Below are 14149 nucleotides of genomic sequence, written 5' to 3'. Positions count from 1 at the left end.
GTAAACTGCCAACAGAAAAGCTTCAAGGGACATACGTGTTCATTCCAACTAACCAAAATTTCCCAGAAACTTTTGATGGAAGTGCATCTGTCCTGAAGGGGCTTCCCAAGGCCTTCCCTTCCCCAGGGACTGAGTATAGAGACAGCACGTGCCAGGCCTGCCATCTGAAGCTCAGGGGGTCCTGTTCTCTGCTGGGTCCAGCCTTGTCTCCCAGCAAAGCTGTGTTTCTGAGGAGGAAGGGGCTGTAGGTGATCTGGTTTATAGATACAAAAGTGATAGAGAGATGGAACGCAGTCTTGGCTGGGTCCTAGTAGTTTCACCACTTGTTTCCTGTTCTTGATGAAATCCCTGGCATTAGCTGATTTGTGTTCCATCTTTCAACCCAACATGGGGCTCGGCCAAGCATTTCAGTGATCTGAGTGACCCAAACTGGCTTCTGAACCTGCCTTGAGCCTTCTACTCCCTCCTTCCCAGCAGTGCTCTTGCTCTGGAGCCCCAAGACCAGGTACCTGGGGACCCGCTTTCACAGCCAGGGATTTCTCCAGGCCCACCGTCATTGCATGGCTCTGGGGCCACTGTTCACACTGGACTCTTCAGGCCAGGCATAGGTGTGACCTGGGGCCTAGCTGGCAGGGCACACGCGCCCTCCTGGGGGCTTACACTCTGGACCACTACCCCTGTCATGGGATACCTGTGAAGGCCAGCCGGGACAGGGCCAAGGCCTGGGACCAGGGACATGTGGGACAAGAAGCCACGTAGGCCCTCAAGGAACATCCAAGGGCTGGTGCTTGAGAGCATTTGGACCTTGTATGTTTTTTCTTCTCAATCATTGAAGACAAACTATTACTTGAAGACAGACTTCATCCCACTCTTTAAACGTACCAACTTCTTGATTTCATCTAGAAGCAAGAAGCCCACACAATGCTTTCGGCTACCCAGGCTCCTGGGCCCTAAGACCCGCCATGGGCCAGGTCCCTCTGGGAGGTTCTGGATAATGGAGCATCAGGGTTTGTCTGACCCCAGCCAGTTATTCCAGCCCTAAGCCGAGTCACCGAGCCATAGGACGCTTCTCTACCACTGTCCAGACTCACTGTGTTTAAATCCCCCCTTTTCCTGAGTGTTCTTTCTCCCTTACTTCTCTATGTACTCCGCTGGCCCTGCAATCTCATCTTACTGCCTATCAGATACCTGTGGTGCCAGCATCATTTGTGCAGAGTCAGACCAGGGCTCCCCAGAGGACAGCAGCTCTGAGATCCATACTGCTTACACGCTACCTAACCTCTTGGAGCCCATGAGCACCCATTTCCCTGTCTCTGTTGTCACTCAGCCTGCTGCCAGGATGCTCCCCTCTGTCCTGCTGGGACTGAGAAGGGAAGGGGCATGGAGAGTGACAGTTCCAGCCACCACTGTCTCCCCTAGTCCTCCTCCGAGACCCTGGGGTCACCACACAGATGGGGAGCCAAAGGACAGAGCGGGAGAGCACACAGCCCAAGGGAACGCACACCCCGGGCCTCTGTGCCTCCCGCCAGCCTGAGGGGTGGTGACCACCTGCCCTGCTGAGTGATCCAGGGAGCCTGCAGAGAGGATGAATTCGGAAGTGCTTAACTGAGATTTTCCCAGGAAGCCCTCAGCCGGGCCATGCCTTCCACCTGTTGTCAACCAGGGGCCCGTGTCCAGGGACCGCCAAGCAGTACATGCTAACGGCTGCCCAGGGGAGTCAGGGAGAGGAATGAAGAGCTCCTCCAGCAGGGGCGCAGGGTGGGATGGAAGGGGGCCAGCGAGCCAGGCCTCTCTCTCCTGATTTCTAGCTGAGATGGGCATTCCTACACTGTGTGCTGCTCCAGAAACACCATGAAAGGCCCTCCTGTAATCCTAAAGGCCTCCATCCCTGACTGCTACAGACTCTGAAGGACCCCCCCCCACACACACACACCCCGAACACCCAGCAGATGAGATGATGTATCTCCAGGAGTCCTCTGAGCGAGCACAAATTTGGCAAAGAGAATAAGAGCCAGGGCTGGGCGGTTCCAGGTGGGCCTGGAACCACAAAGAGGCAGGGTGGGGGCTGCAGTCCCCGGGTGGCCGTAGGGAAGGCCCAGCCCTCAGGGCCCATCAGGGCTCTCCTTGGCCTCCAGGGGCTCCCTCTCAAGCAGATAGGACCTCAAGTCCTCTGCATGTCAACACGACAGTGAATAACCTGGCCGCGGAGCTCACCCTCCCACCTGGTCTCCCACTGAGCACTTGGGTCTGCCTCCTTTTGTCCATACACTGGCCTCTTGCTGCTCCTGGAACACAGCAAGGTGTCCCTCCTCAGCATCCAGGCTTCCACCTGGCTGGAAGGACCTGCACACAGGGGTCAGCATGGCCTGCCTCCTCGTGTCTCTCAAGCCTGGGCCGAGGAGACCTCCTGCCCACCCAGCTGACCCCTTATCCTGCCTCTTCCTCTACTGCACTCACCACCGCCTGGCATCGCAAATGAAGGCTCACTTGTCTGTTGAACAAGCCACAGACAAAGGACAAGTACCATGTGATTCCACCTGTGTGAGGTTCTTAGAGCACTCAATTTATAGAGACAGGAAGTTGAAAGGCAGGTGCCAGGGGCTGGGAAGGATGGGGTGGGAGGGGCTGTTTGATGGGTGCAGAGTTTCAGGTGGGTGTGATGGAAAGTTCTGGAGATGGATGGGGATGGTAATTGCACAACAATGTAAATGTACTTACTGCCACTGAACTGTGCACTCAGACGTGGGTAAGGTGGGAAATCTTACCTTACCACAATTTAAGAAACCATCTCAGGGGTCTGCCTCACTAGGGGTGGTGGGTGTCTTGCTCACTGTTGCACCCCAGACACTGGTGGGACTGTCAGAGCACCCAGCATAGCTGAACCTGAGGATGGGAATGTGACACTGTTCTCCCTACTTCTCTATATGCTTGAAAACGTCCATGACAGAGAGGTAAAGATGTGTGTTTGAACGAAAGACTGAATGAACACTGATGTCTTTCGAGGTGACCGCAATTGCACGAAGGCCACGGAGGGATGGGCAGGGAGCAGAGGGGGACAGGCTGCGGGAGGCAGGACAGACCACAGACGCCACTTTCCAGCCAGGCCCGCTGCTCAAGGCCAAGGGCCAGGGACACTCCCCCCAAGTACCATGCCCGCTGCAGCTCCACTTGCAGAGAGCTGGGCCTGGCAGTGTGGGGGCATGAGTGCACCTGGGCATGAGGAACTCTGGAACTTTTTCCAGAAGTGGTTGTACATGGATCCCGAAGAAGACTAATGGGAAGGGGAGGCTCTCTGTAAAGCAAAGACACATCAGATGTTCTGGTCTTCAGGGTCACTGAGGTACCCCTGCAGCACAGGGACAGAGCGCCAGCTTCTGGATGCACTCCTTGGCTTCCTATCTCCAGAGGGGTCCCCAGAAGGGATCCCTTAAGACTTCAAGTACACACATCTTTTAATTACTCCCCTCTACTTGCAGAGGGTAAAGTTACTGCAGCCAATTCTCGTCTATCTCGTCTAGCATAATCCTTCCTAGTCTTCCTTTTACAATTTTTATTATTATTGCCACAGGCTCTTTGTCGACATAATCTGTATGTCTGTGGGCCAGACAGGCTGGAAAGTCAAAATCATCGCTTCCTCATCACACAGAGCATGAAAACCTGAGGTGCCTGACTCACTTTGCAGGGGAGCTGGGAAGACACTAAACTCTGAGGCCAAAACGATGAGCTTTTCATGAATCTGAACTTTCAGGGTGTTTTATCACAAGTCTTGAAGGTTCCAAATACCAAGGAGAGTCAAGCACCTGCAAAGCAAAATGCCATCCAGGCAAATACAAATGGACTTTGTGATTGCTGACCAGCCATGGCCTGATTCGGTTGCTCTGGTCAATCAGGAGGCTGTGGAGACAGATATGTGCGAGTGTGTGCACGGGTGTATGTGTGCACATGGGTGCAGCAATGATGTGTCTCAGCCTGAGGAACTGCAGGAAAACCAGCCAGTGAGACAGAGTGTGCCTTGTTCCAGGAGGAACAGCTCTACCCTCAGCTGTAGCTGAGGACATGGTGAATGGCTCCCGGGACAGCAGGCATGGTCCCGGAGGGCGAGGACCCAAGCTGACCACCTGAGTGCTCTTGATTTGAGGGAAACGGAGCTCAAGCACAGGACATTGTCATCACCCTCATGGAAGCTTTCTTGGGGGCACAAGAGACTTCCTCTAAAACTCTGTGCTTCAGGAATAACTGTCTGAAACAGTGGATCAGGACGGCTGAAAGGGAATTCAGAAAACAAGAATCCCAAAGCAATATACCTGCTTATCAACCAGGAGCAGTGCCTCCCATAACCAGCAATTCTGTAGCGAGAATGTGTGATAGGGTCAGAATGACAGATGGGGCGCCCCCTTGGGGACACGTTCCTGTCCCTGAGGAGCCAGGAGATCACAGAACAGGTGACTGGACTTTACGGGAGGGATGGTTAAGCCGAGTCCTGAGGGGTGGCTGAGGGTTAGCGAGGCACGGAGGGCAGGGGATGTCCAGTGGACACTGTGCTGTTTTTTCATTCAGCATCTCCCTGCCTGGCACTGTCAGAGGGGCCGACACCTGCCATCAGGCTTTGCTCTTGGCTCCTTGCACATGGAGACTAACAAAATCAGGACACGCCACAGACCTGGATGCCTGAGCTTCGGCCACCTCCAGCGCCTCAGCCTGCTTCCCAAGCCCCTGAGGGAGGTTCTGGAGGGAGCCCTGATTTTCCTGACCCCAGTCAGAGCTGGCATTTGCATGCGAGCACTGACAAAACTTAATTGACATTCAAATATTATTTTTTTATCTCCGAAGCATAAGAGATATGATGACAGCCAAATTTTAAGTGCAAGAGGAGAAATCACAGTCTGGCAAATAATAGGCTTTTAATAATGGGTCTGCCCATCCCCATTAGCAAAATGAGACTTTTAGTTAAATATTGGGTTTGGATTTAATTCCAAGGTAAATGAGTGTTTATTACTTTATTATTTAAAAAGAGTCTTCTTTTCAAACCACACCTATGACTCAAATTCAAGACATCTGCCATTCCTTTCCAGGGCAGGGGCATGCGTCATGCTCCTACCTAACCTCACCATAGCATCCTATCACATACTACTCCTGATCCTTCACAAGGTTGAAAACTCCCTGGTTCCAGGGATGCTGTGTCCTTTGGTCACACTCCCCAGGGTCACCAGCCTCCCACTGGGGCCGCCAGAGGCTTTCTGGAAGTAGCTGGTTAAACTGGATTAGCAAGCAAAGTCAGCAAGTTTTATATTCATCTGTTTGAGATGTTTTGCCAAAGTCATTTCTCTACTACGACGCATGAGGACTGTTTTTTTTTTTTTTGACACCATGTCACATTCCACTCAAGAGACACAATTTAAGGCACTGCTCAGCTTCCCCCATCTTCACGACCTCTGGGATGTACGTGTGGCCCTGTTGCTCAGGAACATCCCACGGCAGACAGGCAGTAGCCACCAGGAACTTAAAACGAAGAAGCCTGCCATCCAATTTTGAGTGGGCAGGTCTTAGCCAGGCTTCTGGGAGCTAAGACAGCTTTGGCATCTACCTGCCGCACCAGCCAGCCAGCCAGAGGGAAAACCTACCCCAAATCCACAGGTCACTGGAAGTGCTGAATCGCAGACGCTCCCCCACCTGTCCTGGTCACGCTGGTTCCCCTCCCTGTGTGTGGAGAAGCTGAGGCAGGTCCCAGAAGCCAGGGAGACCACAAAGCAAACTTCTCCCCCAGGGGACACAAATCAGGCTGGTGCTTTTTCCCTCCCACATTAACCCTTGATCGGTCTGATTACTCAGCCACAGTGCCTAGGTCTGTCCCCTTGACCCATAACACTAGTCTTCTCTATCCACACACATTTTACCTTTAACAGCCAAAATAGTCCCAGCCCATTCTTTCTTTTTCCCAAGCTGCCGGTTTTGCCTAAATGAACGACAATCCAATTGTTCCCTAACCCCATCGGGCCAGGTGTGGTAAAACAGAGGGGACAGTCTCAGAATAGCGTTGGGCAGTTCACTGCAAGCATTACCATCAACAAGGAGACCCTTGTCACCCGAGTCCTCTAACTACCGCCTGGCAGTTAGTTCTGCACACAGCTCCTGCTTAGGAGGCTGTGCACACACACACAAACTGTGGGGCGTCCCCCCTCTGGCCCAGGGCCAGCAGAGAACCGGGCAAAGGGCAGGGTCCTACCAAAAAGGCCATGGGGCTCCGACTGGCGCCTCTCAGTGCTCCGGTTTGGATCCTTGTGCTTCTTGTTCCCCCTGAGACTGCCGAAGCGCTTCATGAGTAGCTGTGGCCCCACGAGCAGTGGCAGGTGACCATGCCAGGACCCGCAGAGCCCCGCGTCAGCACCAGGTGGCAGGGAGCCAGGGCAGGGGCAGCATCAGCCGGCAGGTGTGGGGCACCGGCAGCCTCAGCCAACAGGAGCCCTTGAATCCAGGGGCCCTCGCCAGGGGCCCTCACGCCCACACAGGTGGGTCCCTCTCAGGGCCGGCAGCCTGGGGACTTGCAGGGCAAGCCCAGCGCAGTCCTTCCTCCGAGGGAGAGCTCAGCTGCCCTCCCCTGCACGCCTCCGGAGTAGCCCGCGGGCCTTAAGTAGGCAAGACACCGCCGGAAGCGCGGCACAACCTGCCGCGGGTTTGTTTATGTGGCTAAGGTCAGCAGAGTGCTCAGACGCTCCAGGGCTTTTTCCTCCTTAAAATCAGAAAAGGAGGCAAGACTAAATAGGCAAGCGGCGCCCCGGCCCGCCGGTCATGTGCAGATCTGCAGATGTCTCTTTAAAAAGACTGTAAAAGGAAACCGCCCTGGACAGACAATTCTTGGCACCAATTGGCCGGAGCACATTCCCATTATGACATGACATCACACAACTATTTTGATTCATGTGTTCCAGGGTTCCACGGGGTCAGGAGGCTCCAGCTGCTTCTTGGTAGAGGAGCCACGGGTTCCCAGGCTGGAAATCACGGAATCTATTATTTCAGCTCGTGCTCCTTCGCGATGAGAGATGCGAGATCACCTGTGAGGTGGGGCTACGGGGACCCCTGGAATTCCCCGGAAGGTTTCTTCAGCAAATGCACACTTTGAGCCCTGGGCTTGTTAAGAATTGTAGAATGACAGAGCTTGCTTTTATTTATTAATTTAGTAGACACCACACTCGCAGGGAGCCCCACATGGAGCTGGAACTCACCACCCTGAGCTCAAGACCTGAGAGGAGATCAGGAGTCAGATATTTAACCTGATTGAGCCATTCAGGACCCCTAGAATGACAGCGTTTTTAGAAATTTTAGAAAGGATCTAATCCAGGCTTCTTCCATTACAGATGGGGAAGTTGAGGCTCAGGAAGGGGCTGGGACTTAACCAAGGTCCTGTAGCTAACAGCGGAACCAGGGCTAGAATTCTAATCTTCACTCCTAAGCCAAACCCTGATCTAATAAAACACAACAAAAAAACCCATACGTGTTTTGCAACTAATAAACCAAACTTTAAAAATATAATAAACCAAACTTTAAAAATAATTTTTATTTTATTTTTAAGATTTAATTATTTATTCATGAGAGACACAGGCAGAGGGAGAAGCAGGCTCCCTGCAGGGAGCCCGATGTGGGACTCAATCCCAGGACCCTAGGATCACAACCTGAGCCAATTTTTAAATTAAAAAAAATTTTTTTTCTGATATCTTCACTAGATTAAAGGGAAGTTACAGGATGTGCTATTGACTAGCTTTCTGATCTCAAAAAGTTACTTCTCATTTCTGGGCCTCAATTTCCACTTCTGTGTATCAAGATAAGACTTGATCACATTAGGATTTCATCTAGTCCAGAAGTCTGAACTTCTAATGTCTGTTCGGTGTGCCTTTTCTTTCCTGCTGGGACTGATGGACAGAAACAGTGATCAAATATTTGTAGCAAGCATGCATGAATGAACAAACAAAATAGTTTTGCCCTCAAGGAATTTGCAAATAACAAGGATAAACTGTAAAGCAATAGTAACTGCATAAAAAAGGCAGAATGTGATCAATCCCAAGTGGCCAGTATAGACCATGAGTGCCATCAACACACATGGATGGAGGGGCAATTGTGTGCCCCCCACCCTTGGAAGGGAGAGCTTGAGTTGGCCTTGAGGGTTAGAGGGTCCTGAGGAAAGGAAAGAGGCCAGGTCAGCACAGCCCCCAGAACAAGCTGCAAGACCCACCTCTAGTTGGGACCCCCAGTGTACAAGTGGATCATCTCTTGTTAAAAATGGTAGCCCAGCTCAGGTGGATTGGCAGTTTAATGCCTGCCTTCGGCCCAGGACGTGATCCTAGAGACCTGGGATCGAGTCCCACATCGGGCTCCCTGCAGGGAGCCTGCTTCTCCCTCTGCCTGTGTCTCTTCTCTGCCTCTCTCTCTCTCTGTCTCTCAAGAATAAATAAATAAAATCTTAAAAAAAAAATAGTAGCCCATACTTACTGAGATTAAACTCTGAAAAAAACAGCTTAGGTAGACTTTTCCCACCACTGAGATTTTTCTTTCTTTTCTTCTTTTCTTTTTCTTTTTTTTAAAATATATTATCAATTCAGCTCCTAACAGAAGGTGAAATGTTCTCCTGATTTAAAAATAAAACAAGGGCAGCCCGGGTGGCTCAGCGGTTTAGCACCGCCTTCAGCCCAGGGCCTGATCCTGGAGACCCGGCATCGAGTCCCACATCAGGCTCCTTGCATGGAGCCTGCTTCTCCCTCTGCCTGTGTCTGCCTCTCTCCGTCTCTCATGAATAGATAAATAAAATCTTTTAAAAAATAAATAAAAATAAAACAGGGACGCCTAGGTGGCTCAGTGGTTGAGTGTTTGCCTTTGGCTCAGGGTAGGATCCCAGGGCCCTCCCTACAGGGATCCTGCTTCTCCCTCTGCCTATGTCTGCCTCTCTTTGTGTCTCTCATGAATAAATAAAATGTTAAAAAAAAATAAAACAAAATAAACCAGGAGCACCTGACGACTCAGTTGGTAGAACATGTGACTCTTGATCTCAGGGTCATGAGTTTGAGCCCCACATTGGGTATAGAGACTACTTAAAAAGAAAAAATAAATAAATAAAAATCCACCTAAAAAAATAAAAGCAAAGCAGAACTTCTTTAGGAAAAGGCTACTGAACACGTGTTCCAGTAACAAAGAGGCATACTTGATTAGAAGGAAGATGAAAAGTTTTTGTCTAAGCCAATATAATATTCTTGTACTATATGATAAAGAATGGAGTGAGAGAGAACATTTCAAAGCTTAGTGACTAAATAGGAGTGTAAATTTGTATGGAAAATAAACAATGACTTTGGCGCGCCTGATGGCTCTGTGCTTTGTTTCCTGGTCACTCACTCATCAAGTAGTTATTAAACCTCCACCAAATGTACAGGACAGTTACTGATGGAGGAGATTAGTGCTACAAATAATTCAAAGACATTCTTGTCCTCTAAGAACTATATTTTAATTACTAAAATAATAATCCTGTTTGTTGAGTGCCTACCATAAGCCAGTTGGAGTGCTGGTCACCTCACAGTTATCTAACTGCAATCTTCCCAAAACCCTGTGAGGCAGGCATTAATACCATTTTATTTAAAGATGAACAATGGGGGTGCCTGGGTGGCTCAATGGGTTAAGCATCTGCCTTCAGCTCAGGTCATGATCTCAGGGTCCTGGGATCAAGCCCCACATCAGTCTCCCTGCTCAGCGGGGAGCCTGCTTCTCGCTCTCCCTCTGCCTCCTCCCCTGCTCATGCTCTTTCTCTCTCGCTCTCAAATAAATAAAATATTAAAAAAAAAAAAAAGTGAGCCAGAGAGATAGCTTGACCAGGATCACACAGCTAACAGTTGGGAGAACACAGACTTGAATCTTCGTTATATGATTCCAAGGAAAATTCACCACCAGCACAGCAAGAGACTGGGCATTGCCCTAGGCTGAATGTTATGGGATGCAGAAGACCCCTGGGGACTGACTGGGGTGCTTTGGAAAGCTGCTCTATTCTCATTGGCACTTTTTGATCTTCAGGCTGGTGGGCTTAGAGGAGAAAGAAAGATGGACCATGTTTGAAAGTCCAGCCTGAGATACGGACCAGCCCTGCAGGTGGAGAGTCTGTGACACCTGACTTGACAGAGAAGCTTGCTGTGCTCTGGAAAGACAAGGCCAACCTGCTCACCAACCCCATAGATGCATGCAGGTTGCGGAGTAGAGGAGCAGGAAGCTCTGCTGTTTCCTCAGTGCTGCGTGGCCAGGACTCACTGCTGTGCTCAGCTCAGGGCCCCACACTGTCTGAAGTCACTCAACAGGAGCATCTGGTGCTTTGTAGAGGAGCATAAAGCGGAGAGAAGGTAAGTGTATCACCCAGATCATCCAGGGCCACTAGTTTGTTACTGAGATGGTAACGGAACATTCTGGAAAGAAATAGTGGACTTGGTCTAATTCAGCAAAAAGTTTTTGGCTCATACAGTTCCCTGTCCTGCAGGACAGATCCTGGAAAGCTTGAGATGGAAGGTTAAGGGCAGCTTTCAGCTTGACACGGACACAATCCCCAAAGAGACCCCCTACCTACACCAACATGGACTTTTGACCTCACTCGAAATGTTCTTCCCAGGGTCAGTTTTACCCAAGAGCAGAGGAAAAGGCTGCTGGCGACACCTGAGTTCAGAAACATACAGGCAGTGGTGTTCTGGAAAATGCTAAGCGGGCAGATCTTTGGGAGGCGGGGAGGACAGGTTTGTGGTCAGCCACACTCCGTGGTGTAGACGCTCAACAGTGACCTATTTCAAGGCACCAGCGGGGCTCGCACAGTCTTGCAAGATTCCTGATAATTTAACAATCAGCTCGCTCACCCCTAGGGTCCTCCTGTTTGACTCACACGTGCCTACAATATCTTCAACTGGAGAGGATGTTTCTTATGCCACAGAGAGATGAATGCTGATATGCTGGCAGAGGGGACCTGGTCACACTGAGGTTCAGTCACCAAGGACCCTGCCTCCAACACATTGACTGAGGGGCCAGAAGAGATGATCACTCACTCCCTTCTTCACCGTTTCCACCAGCTGATGGTCTCGAACGAACGGGAGCGACACCACTTTACATAGCTCTGATTCAGCCAGCAGGAATATGTTCTGATGGAATGCTTTCCATACTTGGAACTTTTTTTTTTTTTTTTAAGGGAAGGGCTGGAAGAAAAGGAACTAGTGGCTACCAAGACGGAACAACCTTTTTTAAAAAAAAAAAAAAAATTTATGTATTAGAGAATGAGAAAGAACATGAGAGTACAAGCGGAGAGCAAGGTAGAGGGCCAGAGGCAGAGGGAGAAGTAGGCTTGATCCCAGGACCCTGAGATCATGACCTGAGCTTAAGGCAGACAACTTAACCAACTGAACCACCTAAGGGTCCCTGGAACTTCTTTTAAAATGTATTTTTAAAGGTCTTTCTAGGGATCCCTGGGTGGCGCAGTGGTTTAGCGCCTGCCTTTGGCCCAGGGCGCGATCCTGGAGACCCGGGATCGAATCCCACGTCGGGCTCCCGGTGCATGGAGCCTGCTTCTCCCTCTGCCTGTGTCTCTGCCTCTCTCTCTCTCTCTCTCTGTGTGTGACTATCATAAATAAATAAAAATTAAAAAAAAAAAAAGGTCTTTCTAGATCATACTTTATAAGTCACTCGTTGGGGCTGGAATAGGACCAGGTGACTGGGGCAAGAGATGGCTTCTGTCCTAGCACTTGCCCCAGGCTGAGGGAACACGGCCTCCCTGATCAGCACTCGGAGGTTCTACAAGGTTGGGGGGTGGGGTGGGGTGGAATTATGGGTAATTCAGGTTGCATTGTTTGTTTTTTGTTGTTGGAACTGTAGTTTTTCGACTATGAAGCTACACACCTGACAACCAGAAAAATAAAACAGCCCCGAAGAGTAGTACTTCCTGCAGACATGGCATACTGTGCGCTGGCTTCATTATTTTGTGTGTTTGTGTTTTCTTCTCTTGCGACTCCCTGGTAGTGGGAGCCTCACTTGCTAGGAGAACCAGAATCAGCACTGGGTGGGTGAGTTCTTAGAGGTGGCTCATGAGTCAGGAGGCAGGCCAGGGAAGACAAGCAGGCTGTTGTCTGGGCTCCTCAGTCAGCGTGGGGGCAGCATAGCCTGACCCGGGGTGATCTTGACAGAAGGCCCTGGAACCAAGGGAGGCGGTTGTGATGGATCCCCTGCCCTTGGCCAACCAAAGGTCTGCACTCCCCCGAAGGCAGAATCCTTGGGGTGAGCAAGGTAGAGGGCAGGGCCACAGGGTGACAATGGGGGACAGGTGCCCTTACCCTCATGTGTGCATTTTACCAGAGGGGACTCTGTGCATAGGTGAATGGTGGTGCAAACCATTCAGTAGCAAGAGTGTGGAGGGGACTGTCTAATGAGTGGCACTGCTGGAGACAGAAGAGATGGAGAAGGGACATCAAAGGGAGGGCAGACAGGCCAGCAGGACAGGCCAGGGGCCAGAAAACTCCCTGTGCAGCCTGCTGCCCCTCCACACTACGAGCATTAGCAAGTGCATGGACTTCTGATGTGTGACACCTCCTGGCGACCCTAGTGATCACCAAGATGCAGGTGATCTAGGAGGCCTTGTTCCCATAGCCTGGGGGTGACTGCAAAGATATAAGACCTCCGTGGCCCCAATAACTTGGTCCCGTTTACAGGCTTCTGGTTGTGGCCCCAACCAGGACGTGTCCCCTCTCTGCAGTAGACAGCATGGGTGATGCCAAGCTCCCCTTGTCATCCCATCCCTGTACACACAACTGTGCGCAGCAGCAGAGGGCCCTGACTGGTGAGGGGGTCCCCATGGGGCCACGCAGGTCATTGGGACAATCCCATCCATCTCCTTCAGGAGCTCAGGTTGGGCAGTCCAGGGAATATTCATAGGAGCAATCCACTCTGATGCCCACTCTTCCTGGGGATTTCTAGTTATATTAAAAAAAATTTTTAAGGCCAAAAACTTTATCATTGAAGTGATTTGTGTACTGTGTTATGTGCAGCTGTGAACAACTGACCAAAATAGTCACAAGCAGCCAGGATGAGAGAGAAGCACCTAGGCTCTGCAGACCATACTCACTAAAGGCTCTTGGTGCCCTCAGGATGGGTTCTCACGGCCCAGACGCACCCCTCAAACATGCCCTTGCACCTGGGGTCAAGGACGCCTTCCACTTGAACAGAGCGTAGAGACTTTTCCCAAAGTGCCACGTGGGGAGGTAGGAGGCCAACCCTTGCTGTTCAATTGAAGAAATAAGAGAGGCTCAGAGAAGTAAAATGATTTTCCCAGGATCCCACGGAAGGCCAGGGTTAGGGCTGGCATCAGACACAGGGTCCAGTTCCCCCGTCCTGGGCCTTTGGGATCTGGGGTCGCCTCTTCTCTGTGGGGATGTCGAAGAGTAAATAAAGACACTTCAACTGAAAATTCATTCGGAGACCTTTGAGGACCATGTGATAGTACCTGAAAAGCACCCAGATCCCTGAAAGTCTATGAGCCAAACAGAATCCCATTATGTAAGAGGGCAGTGGGCCCCTCGGAGTGGGGGCAGCCACACGCGTTAGCACATAGTTGCTCATGCTCTCCTGCTGGTTGCAAAATACTGTGTCATATTTCATGGAAAGTTCTAAAGGTCACCATGGCACTTGACTGTGAGTGAGACTGCCGTGTCACCTCATGGGGCTTCCGTGTCCCTTCCCTGAGCTGTTTATGCAGCCGAGGCTCTGGAGAGTGACACACCCCCACCCTGCCTCAGGCACCTGTGCCCACACTTGCAAGTCACTCCAGCACGCGCACAGCTCACTCACAGCTGCCCCACGAGCTGGAGTTTTGAGACTCCAGTTTGAGTGACAAGAGGGTGATTTTCTTGGCAAAGACAAACCAAACCACCTCAGCGTAAATAGTTCAACACACACCAATGACATCTAAGCCCCATGACAATAGGGGTATCATCTTTAAAAATACAGAAGTGTTCAGGAAAAGTGAGAAACGATGGCAATAACTATTTTTAGCATGCTCAAGTGTAGCACCTAGAAGTATGAATCCCTAGATGGTCTTAAAATCTTCCAGGGGGTTGGGCAGCCCGGGTGGCTCAGTGGTTTAGCGCTGCCTTCAGCCCAG

General features: G+C 50.8%; 1 protein-coding gene across 10 annotated transcripts in view; it reads right to left on the bottom strand.

Moving 5' to 3' along the window:
- The window catches only part of PRKAG2 (protein kinase AMP-activated non-catalytic subunit gamma 2), a 268736-nt gene that overhangs the window by 142391 nt on the left and 112196 nt on the right, over positions 1–14149 (bottom strand). Inside the window, exon 1 of one of the 10 annotated variants that reach the window (XM_041753794.1) lies at positions 6224–6883. The exons of the other annotated variants lie outside the window; for them this stretch is intronic. Within the exon in view, the coding sequence (XP_041609728.1) occupies positions 6224–6317 (94 nt within the window). The 5' untranslated portion in view covers positions 6318–6883. Of the gene's footprint in view, positions 1–6223; positions 6884–14149 lie in introns of those variants that run through there. 10 annotated transcript variants of the gene reach the window in all.

Source organism: Vulpes lagopus, chromosome 4 (assembly GCF_018345385.1).
Source record: "Vulpes lagopus strain Blue_001 chromosome 4, ASM1834538v1, whole genome shotgun sequence".
NCBI classification, from domain to species: Eukaryota; Metazoa; Chordata; class Mammalia; order Carnivora; family Canidae; genus Vulpes; species Vulpes lagopus.
This window is presented reverse-complemented; position numbering and strand designations above follow the sequence as displayed.